This window comes from Panicum virgatum, chromosome 3K (genome assembly GCF_016808335.1).
Source record: "Panicum virgatum strain AP13 chromosome 3K, P.virgatum_v5, whole genome shotgun sequence".
Classification (NCBI taxonomy): Eukaryota; Viridiplantae; Streptophyta; class Magnoliopsida; order Poales; family Poaceae; genus Panicum; species Panicum virgatum.
The window spans coordinates 62809894-62820069 of NC_053138.1; the positions used below are offsets into that span (position 1 = coordinate 62809894).

General features: G+C 46.1%; 1 protein-coding gene across 2 annotated transcripts; it reads right to left on the reverse strand.

Annotated features, from left to right (window-relative positions):
- Positions 1-29: 29 nt before the first annotated feature.
- On the reverse strand, positions 30-4961 carry LOC120700183 (cationic amino acid transporter 3, mitochondrial-like). Of its 2 annotated transcripts, XM_039984404.1 has the most exons (14): positions 4490-4961; positions 3485-3686; positions 3300-3384; positions 3049-3189; positions 2843-2961; positions 2658-2754; positions 2356-2528; positions 2209-2275; positions 1779-1937; positions 1337-1586; positions 1125-1233; positions 915-1027; positions 749-824; positions 30-650 (listed from the first exon to the last, which is right to left on the reverse strand). In XM_039984404.1, exons 1-14 carry the CDS (start codon positions 4635-4637, stop codon positions 488-490), a joined length of 1902 nt encoding a protein of 633 aa, XP_039840338.1. In that variant the 5' UTR covers positions 4638-4961; the 3' UTR covers positions 30-487. The 2 variants fall into 2 exon arrangements, with proteins under 2 accessions (XP_039840338.1, XP_039840337.1); XM_039984403.1 differs by having other exon boundaries at positions 36-650; positions 2843-3189; positions 4490-4888.
- Between the last annotated feature and the right edge of the window lie 5215 nt (positions 4962-10176).

The following is a 10176-nucleotide window of genomic DNA, read 5'->3' on the forward strand; positions in this document are numbered from 1 at the left end:
CAACCTGCTTGTATGACAAATAACAGATGTAGACATGTAGTGGAGTTGCCTCCTACAAGACAACTTGGTATTGTCCATTATGGTATAAAACGTGTTCGGGGCTTTTAGCACATTATAGACCTTACACTCAGCCCTATTTGGGTTGGAGATTATAACTCCACCTTTGAATTTGGAACATATTTTTACTAACCGTACAAATTCCTAGAGCAACACCCTTTTGCCAAAAACCTTCATAACAATCACACCTACAATCTATGTAATATTTACATTCCTCCAATAGAGGCACACAAGCATAGACGTGCATTACAATTTACACATGCACATTTAAAAAAATTGACGTATAAATTGAATTCTTCAAACCCGCCTGCAATGCATATTGCTCAAGCTGGGATCTGCTCCAGTCTGATTCCTCAAGGTTCTGCAGAAACTACCCTGGAGCATGTAATAGCTAAAGATAGGCTTCTACAATGTCTCCTTCCATCTCCCCTTAGGCCACAAACCCTGACGCAGATGATGACCCGTATATCTCATTCGCATCAGCAACAGGGATGTACACGACATCCGTCAATGAGCTGTGGGTGCGCCCATAGAAAATGTACACAAACACCCCCATCACCAGCCACACCCCCACTCGCATCCATGTGCCACCACTGAAGAACACAAGGGCAAATTGACAAATTCAGACATGTGAAAGTGTATATCGGTTCTGAACATGTTGTTCAAAAACTGGGAAGGACCAGAAACTCACCCCAGATTTATCAGTAAGTATGTGTTTATCAGGATACACATCACTGGCAGCAATGGAACGAATGGGCAGATGAATCCTGCAGCGGAAGCAGCAGCAAGATGTGTAACCCAAGTAAATTTATAAATATGATCTAGCAGAGTGGCCAAGTGTGCTGCGATGCAAGTACCTCCAGAATGACCAAAGGAATGCCTCCCGTCATCTTGGTCAATCCAGCAGAGCATGCCCAGACCAGTTAGGAGGAGCAGGCCACCAAAAGCACAAACAAAGCATCGCACCAGGCTGGCATTGGCATATGCTAGATTGTTGAGTGTTTCACTTATACGCAGGAAAGTTCACTGTGCGAGCTAGCATAATAAGCTGAGTTGTTCGTACTTACAAGGGCAAGAATGTCGCAGAGGCTGAAGTTGTGAGAACCAGAACCCCTATGCAGACAGATGCAATGCTGCAAGCAGCAGTCTTGCGCCGCTTTGTCTCATCCAACTTGCCTAAAAATCACCAGGCAGTTTTATTAGCTACCTTAACTGAAATACGCGTACTTAGAAATTTAGAGGATATTAATAAGTCGGACATGCAATTGCACAGACATACTTGCATATAGCTGCTTCTCAATAAGGGGGTCCTTAATTGATTCTACTACAACATCACTAATCTCAGATGCCCCTTCTTCATGATCCTCATATCCAAGAGTATCCCTCAGCTTTTCCTCATCATTTTCGTGGCTCCGACGGAATGATGCTTGCAGGGAAGATGGCAGGGGTACCTCATCTGGAGGAACATACCTGAGAATCAAGATGGACACAGCAACTGTAGTGAAGGCTAGGAGCGTGCCAACACTGACCTGCAACCAAGAACAAACCTTTTTAGCTTCAAGCTACATTATTCAATAATGCTCCTATAGTCACATGCATACACTAGTGCACTACCATGATATCTGACATATTCTCTCTCTGTGGAGAAGGATCATTCATTAAATGGAACCTCAAGATAAAGTTCATATATAATCTCAAATATGTGATCTGTAAATTCATACCATGCCAGCCAGTTGAGAGACATCCATGAAGAAAGCGAGAGAAGCTGCGCAGATGCCAGTGACGATTGTGCTTTTGACTGGAACTTGTGTCGTCTTGTGGACATCAGAGAAGAATGATGGTAACAGGCCATCTCGTGCCATGGCCATCAATATTCTTGGCTGAGAGAAGTATTGAAGTGGACTTATAAATATCCATAGCAGCATAATCGAAGTTGCATTATACATATGTTGGTTATAAAGCAGTACTGGTTATCTATATCCAGATAATATGGCAATATTCCTCAGGTGTTATTTAGAAAAGGGTGCAGAATTCAACGGTAATTTACATTAATCATTTGAAGCAGGTATTATCTGCTTGGAATGTTTTCCATGAATCACATAAAAAAAATTGAATGGCACGTTAAATAAAGTAAATAAAATATGTTTATACCTGTGGCAATATAGATCCCATCAAGGTTGAACAAAGAGCAAGAACAGCACCAGTTGTTACCAGATACCTAAAACAAGACAAGAACAGGAATAGTCTCAGTGGGATGCACACCAGATCATTCATGGCAAAATGGGGATTAGTCCTTACATTGCCCAGTGCATCCCATGTTTTGCAAAGGCAGATGAAATAGGGGTATCTGGGTCCATAGCAAAGTATGGTACAAGACCAACAATAACAACTGAAACCAACATGTACAAGGAACAGCATATCGACAATGCTGTTGCGATTCCCAATGGCAGATCTCGTTGCGGATTTTTCACCTGTCAGAAATTAATATAAGATAATTATTGTTTTACTTTTTAGATGAAGGAATAATATTTTGAATTTGACGCCAACTGTCCATCAAATAAGAAGTGGCAAATCAATAAGGAAATAGGATGTTTCCTAACCTCCTCAGCAGTGCTGGCAACTGAATCAAAGCCTATGTAGGCGAAGAAGACAGTTGCTGACCCAGCAAGCATTCCATTTGCTCCAAAAGGGAAAAATCTGGTATCATTGTAGTTTAAATATATAAGTGCAATACCTGCCGGCTTGAGGAAAAAAGAAATCAAAGTACCAGGTTTTTTAGCATTACCCGCCGGCAACCTTGTAGCCAACCCATCCTGTTTGAAAGCCGATGTAACTACCAGCAATAATAACAAATAGCATCACAAAGCAATTCAGGACTGTCACAACTCCTTGCACAAATGAACTCTGAAAAAAAAACAGAGAGGAAAGATCAAGTGCCATATTCTCAGAAAAAGGAGTGATAACTCTTGCTGAATCAGAGAAGGTAGCAACCTCTTTGATCCCCACACATAGCAGACCAGTGACAAGGAAAACAAGGAAGGCAGCACAAGGATCAACAACAACATCAAGCCATGGGATCTCGTGTCGAGCTAAGATCCATGGCAGACTATCAGCTCCTCCGAAAAATAGGGCCTGAAAACATAGGGTTAATATTTTTACTCTTTGTAAAGATAGATGCTAAAATTCAATCATTGATTGATATGCCGCATGAACAAGTCATATGCAGGGGAAATCCCACTTACTAAATTGGGAGATATGCCACGGGCGACAGCTGACCCACCAATTGTATATTCAAGTATCAGAGCCCAACCAATCAACCATGCAACTCTGTATAATGAAAAAGTGAACAATGTGAGAACAGAAACTCATCAGCGTAAAAGACATGGTCAAAATGAACAATATTAACTCCATCATATCAGTAAATTACCCTTCACCAACGCAGATGTATGAATAATGGTAGGCACTTCCTGCAGATGGGCAGCGGCTTGCAAGCTCTGCATAACAGAACGCTGATAGTGCAGCGGCTATTCCGGCTATCAGAAATGAAAGAGTCAATGCTGGCCCAGAATGCTCCCGAGCAACTGTCCCAACAAGAACATACACCCCAGCTCCAATCGTTGAACCAACACCTGAGGCATAACACAGGTTGCACGGTCAACACTTGCATTAATGAGATACTATAATTAGTAATAAAGACAAATAATCCTTTTGGTCTAAAATAGTATGTTAGTCCAGCAAACGAGCCATCCCCATATGCTCTACAAATCTGTGGAAAACACTTAATATCACAATCATGTAAACATTTCTACATCTTGCACTACTTTATGAAGTAGATAATTTACGTGTTTAGCATCATCCAGGTAGCAATGTCTGGAACATTAAGATCCTAGTTAGTGGCAAACCGCCCCACCATACCAACAGTGACCCAACAACAACCAAGTCGAATAAGCACACCAACAACTAGAGTACTATACAAGGCAGCAGTATGACAGTATCCATTTCAGAATTCAGATTCCTTTTAAACCTTTGCTCATGAGTGAGAATCAATGAAACATGAATTAAGAACTTTCTATATTGTTGTCGAGGTTTTAGCCCGATTTTCCCAAATTAACCGAGCGTTGTAGGGTTCTTTCTAAGTGAAATCTCAGAGTTAAATAATCCAAGCTCGAGTTCAGGACCAACATCTCTAGAATTCGGCAACTCATTGAAGCCGGCGGCTGATAACTATTTAAGCTGCGTCGTTCACAGCAATTCACAAAACCGCAACAGTTCTTAACGCAGAGAAGCACCAGGATCCAAGAAGAAAAGACACAGCAAAGCAAAGATCGCACCTTTCCGCAAAGATCCACCAAAAATAAACCAAACAACGCTCAGGGGAGAAAAAGAGAGGAAGTAGTAATGAAGAAGCAAGAGCACGAAGAGGTGTCTCTACCGATGGTGATGAGCTGGGCGACGGAGAGCTCCTTGCGGAGCTGGTTGCTGCTGCCGGCGGGGCGCGCCCGCTCGGAGTCCACCTGCTTCCGGCGCATCAGCGCCCGGACCCCTCCGCCCATCCCGCCGGCCGCCCCCTCGAACCCCATCGGCTCGCGCCGCGCGACCCCCCAAGGCAGAAAAAGGCGTGCCTTTTACCGCGCCTACGGCTCGATCAGGGGCGCCGTTTGCCGGCGGATGGAGCTAGCTGCCCCCGCGCGCGCGCGCTGCAGGCCTGCCAGCTCCCCGCCGGCCGCCGCCTCTCTCCTCCCTCTCTCCCTCCCCCTTGCTTGTTGTGTTTGTGTAGGGGAGATTCTTTGGAGAGGATGGGGAGAAGGGTCCTCGCGGTTGCTGTTCTTCGATACCGTGCCGACGGTGCGTTTGTCTTTATACGGTGCGCAGAGGATCAAGTCAAATTCCGAGCATTGATAGTTTGACAAGCTACGCGCACAGTACGAAGGATGGAAGAATCTATAGCAGCTAAATCAGGTCTCTTAATCAGGTCTCTTAATAAACTCTAAATTTTGACTGGTCGTGGTGTATCTGCACATGTAAAATCCGTACTCCCTCTATTTTTTTTAACATAAGCTATTGGTTCAAAAATAAAAATGGAAGGAGTATGTGTTTGCGGTTTCTGAATTTTGCAATTAACGAGCCGAGTGTGTTTGTGGTTTCTGAATTTGCAATTATTCCCTGACGACATGAGTTTAGGACATGAGTGTGCATCAGGCAGGGCAGCCTCTCAGGCTGGAGTCCTGGGGAGGGAGACACGCTTGAATGAAACTATAAACATTTTTCAGAATAGTGCCAAAAGTTTCATCGTGTCGATACTACTGATGTGCTTGTCCCCCCTTCTACTATGCCAACCACAGATATGACTGATGTGCTTGTCGATTCCAGCTGCTTCCGATAAGCCTTCAATTATTGCTTCTAAAGGAAGATTTTGAAAACATTTCGTGTGGTCACAAATCAAAGTGGACACGAGCATGTTTGGTAGGGCTCCGGCTCCTCAAAAATGGCTCCGGCTCCGGCTTCTCTGGTGGAGCGGCTTCTCAGATGGAGCTGGAGCCGTTTTGCAAAATGTTTGGCAAAACAGTTTCACCTGTTGGTTTGAGGTTGTAAAATGTCTAAATTGCCCTTCTCTTTATTTTTCTTTTTCTTTTTCTATTTTTCCTTTTCTTTCTTTTCCTTATCCTCTCATTTCTTTTTCAATCCCTTTTTTTCCCACCTCTCCTCTAATCCATTCGCTCCCCTCCTCCGTCCCCAATCTCCTTCCTCGCACCCCCCTGCTCCACCCCCTCCGTCCGTGCATCCGCAGCGCCGGCCTCCCTCACGCTCGCCTCCAGGAAGCACGCCGGCGCCCCCTAGATCGGAATCAGAGGCCGGGACGCCGGCCCATCTCCATCCCTCCAGGCTCCCTTTGCCGCTAGGCCTAGCAGGCCTCTCGTGCTGCCGGCCGCTCGACCTCCCACGCAGCCGGCCGCTCGGCCTTCGAAGCAGCAGCCGCCGCTCGCCTCCCGTGCAGCCGCTGCTGGTCTCGCTCCGCCGCGCGTTGGGCTGCCCCCACGGCGAGCTCCCATCGGCCGTCCTCCTTCCCTACGGTCTCGCTGACTCGCCCCGCCGCGCCTCAAGCTGCCGCCGCCGCACGACCTCCCTCTGCCGCGGCGAGCTCCCACCGGCCATCCTCCTCCCCGCGAGCTGTGCCCCTGCGGCCGCCGGCGGCCGCATGCCTGCCCGGGGGCAAGGCTGGCACTTGGCGCTGTGGAGCCGCTCGAAGCTGGATGGAGCCACGATTTCGTGGCTCCGCCAACGCTAAAGCGCTCCAGTCAGCGGGTTTCGCAGGGCTCCGGAGCCGGAGCTGAGCGTGAAGACCCCGTTTGGCAAGGCTCCGGCCGGAGCCAGTCTTGGAGCCGTTCGTGGAGCCCTGCCAAACAGGGCCCTATTATGCGTGTGGAGCTAGGTAGTTCGGACCGAAATTCTCTGCAAATCCTGAAAGCTGCAAAGCCTCTCTTTTTTTTAAAAAAAAAAGACAATAAAACGCGTAATACGATCAAAGAACGCAAGTAGAAGTAGAGCCGTAGAAGCTTTATCATATTCACATAACCATGTGGGTCTGACATCTATATAAATATCAATAGCTTCATTTAGCATCTTGGTTGCGTGCAGCTGTGCATCTCCACATGACATGTACTAACTAGATCTCCAAAGAACTGGTACGGAAAGGTTTGTCTGCTGCATCAATTATGCTACCTTGCACTGGCTAGCAGGTTAGATCTCCATATTTACTTGCAGGTCAATCTTTTCTGAAAAAAAAAAAGGTTTTCAGATCTCCAAACTAAGATAAATTCCAGACTGTTGAGTTACTCTGAAAAACTTCAAGAATGTCAACAGTCATGGACTAATTAGGCTTAAAATTAAAGATTCATCTCGTAGTTATTTGACAAATAATATCCAATCATGGACTAATTAGGCTTAAAAGATTCATTTCGTGCTAATTAGTTAGACTGCGTAATTAGTTATTTTTTCAACTACATTTAATGCTCTATACATGTGCTCAAAGATTCGATGTGACGGGTACCGTAGAAAAATTTTTAGGAACTAAACGGGGCCTACGTCTGGTTCAGAGTTTGGTCTACATGCACAAAGAATTGAAGCATCATGTTTAGCTGTTGGCAAACCAAATTTCTCTTCTTCCGACGATGGTTGCATTCCGGAAGTAAAAGGAAATGCAGTTATGCAAGCAATGGAAAGGAATAATGATATAATATAATGTCAAATAATTTCATAAAAATGATAATATAACTGTGTCTATCTGTATTACTGTGTAGGCATCCAATCAGCAGAGGGAAGACGAAAGTGACGCCTTGCGTTGAAAAGCAAGGATAGACATCGACAAGTGTAGCCAAAAGAACCAACTTGTCCAAGTGTTTGATCTCACCTATACAGTGCGACTTGGAGGCTACTGTCACACTCCTAAATATGTTCCCAGGGAAAATCGACCCGTTCCCAATTCGTTACCTAGGTATTCCTCTTGGTCTACGGAAGCTGGGCAAAACTGAGCTACAACCTCTGGTCGACAAGGTGGCGAATCGGTTGCCTATTTGGAAGGCCAACCTTCTGAACCGAGCTGGTCGAACCGTCTTGATTAAAAACACTCTGTCAGCTATTCCAACGTGTAAATCTTTCTCCCTAGGTGATCAAGTGTATTGATGGTTACAGGAGAGGGTTTCTGTGGCAAGGAGCCTCAACGGCTAAAGGAGGACACTGTTTACTGTCTTGGCCAAGAGTATGCAGGCCGACTGATTTTGGGGGACTTGGTTTACTTGATCTGCAGCGTTTTGGCTATGCCCTACGCATGAGATGGTTGTGGTTGAAGCGAGCTGAGGGCAACCGGTCTTGGCAAGACCTACCCACCAAGGAGGAGCCAATAGTTCAAGCCATGTTTCAGGAGTCCATTTACTTTGAGCTGGGAGATGGAAACATGGCACTCTTTTGGCCGGATCGATGGCTCCAAGGACAGTCCCTCCTCGATGTTGCTCCATGTCTTTGCAATGCTGTTGACACTAGAGTCAGGAAACGGAGAACTGTCGCCCAAGCTTTACAAAATAATTGCTGGATTTCCGATATTAGTGGGGCGTTAACAGTGCAGGTTCTTATCGAGTATCTGCGTGTCTGGGACCTGACACATGACATCCACCTTTTGACCGGCCATCGTGACAAATTATGCTGGAAGTGGACGGCTGAGAAGATCTTTTCCACATCCTCAGCATATTCAGCTTTTTTTCATTGGTCAGCATCCGATCGAAAGAGCAAAACTACTCCGTAAAGTACTCCATGACAGATGCTGGACTGCGGATCGCAGAAAGAAGTATGGGTTGCAAGAGGACCACTCTTGTGCACTATGTGCTCAACTGCCTGAGACAATTGATCATTTGCTCCTATGTTGCCCTTTCTCCAAGCAAGTCTGGTTAGGTGTTGAAAGCGATCGGGTGCTCTAACTTAAGAGGGGGAGGGGGTGAATTAGGCTCTCTCAAAACCTTAACCTATGGCTCCAACTAGTTTGCACAAAACTTAAACTAAATCAAGCTATCTAGATGTGCAACTACGATTCACTTTAGTGTGAAACCCTCATCCCAAAAGAGTTTTGCAACCTATAACCAATCCTAGCAAGATACTACACTAAAAAAAGTAAAGGCACACAAGTTGCAATATAAAATGTGGAACCTTTAAAGAGAGGGATGAGAGGAAGCGAACTCTCGACACGAGAATTTATCCCGTGGTTCGGATTGCCACAAAGGCGCCCCTACGTCCACGTTGTTGAAGCACTCACGAAGAGTATCGCTTCCCAGCAATCAAGTCTCTTCTGTGAACACAATCACGGTCACCTTGATCCCGATCTTCACTAAGAGAGATTGCCCATGAAGGAGGGGTCTCCGTCCCCCGCACAATGTCATCGACGCCGCTCCACACCAAGCCGGAGGGTCGTAGACTTGCCGGCGAGCCACCAAGGCTCCAAGGAGGCCGGCGCACCAAGATACAAGGATGGTTCACTCTAGAACCACATCACAAGGATCTAAACCTTGCTTGATCACTCACTCAAGAGCTAACCTTGCACTAACACTCACAAAGCTTGTGCTAAGGACTAAGGATTTGATCTTTATGCTCTTGGATGGCTTGGAGGTGTTCTTGGGTGTGTGTGGGATGTCCAGCAACTCCAGCAAACTTCAAATGGCCGGGGGAGCTCATATATATAGGCCTCCAAGTCGAACTAGCCGTTTGTAGCCGTTTGTAGCCGTTAGCAGATTTCTGTGCAGGCATCGGAACTTCCGGTGCAGAGGCATCGGTTCTTCCGGTCACTCTGTGCTCTGAACTAGCCGTTGGCTTCTCTGACACAGCCGCAGCAACTTCAGAAACCATCGGTTGAACCGATGCTTAGTCGTCGATTCTTCCGGTGACACTTGATCCGCAGATAGCCGTTGCACCTTGCTGACGTCATTGCACCGACGCTTGCTCCGATGGAGCATCGGTTCATCCGGTGCTGAAAGCTTGGCTGCTGCACGCTTGACGACGTCTCTGAAACATAGTACGTTGATTGCACCGATGCTTTACTTGACACCGTCGGTTCAACCGGTGCTTCACTTTTTTCTTCACTTGATCTCCAGAGGAGCTCAGTCTTGCACCAAAGGAGGGCCGTCGGATCTTCCGATAACCATCGGATGCACCGATGCTATGGGCATCGGTTCTTCCGGTGCTACTGATTTCAGTAGAACTCGTCCAATTTAGCGTTTTTTGAGTTCTTTCTTCGTGTTTTGTTTTGTATGGCTTTTTTACTTCATCCCTGGGATCTAGAAATATTCACTTAATAAAACCATTAGTCACATTAATTACGTTGTCATACGATCACCAAAATCACTCGAAATGACATAAAAGGTGCCATGTTACAGGTGTTTTGTGGAAGCTTGGTTGGGAAGCTGTATTCCCGGACCGTCAGCAAAATCGACTTGTTGCTTGGTGGAGTGACGCGTGGAAGAAGATCTCAAAGGACGAAAAACAGTGCTTCGATTCTATTGTTGTCTTAATTTGCTGGTTGCTCTGGAAAGAGAGGAATGATAGAAATTTTGATCGTCAGAGTTCGTACGGTGGTTGATA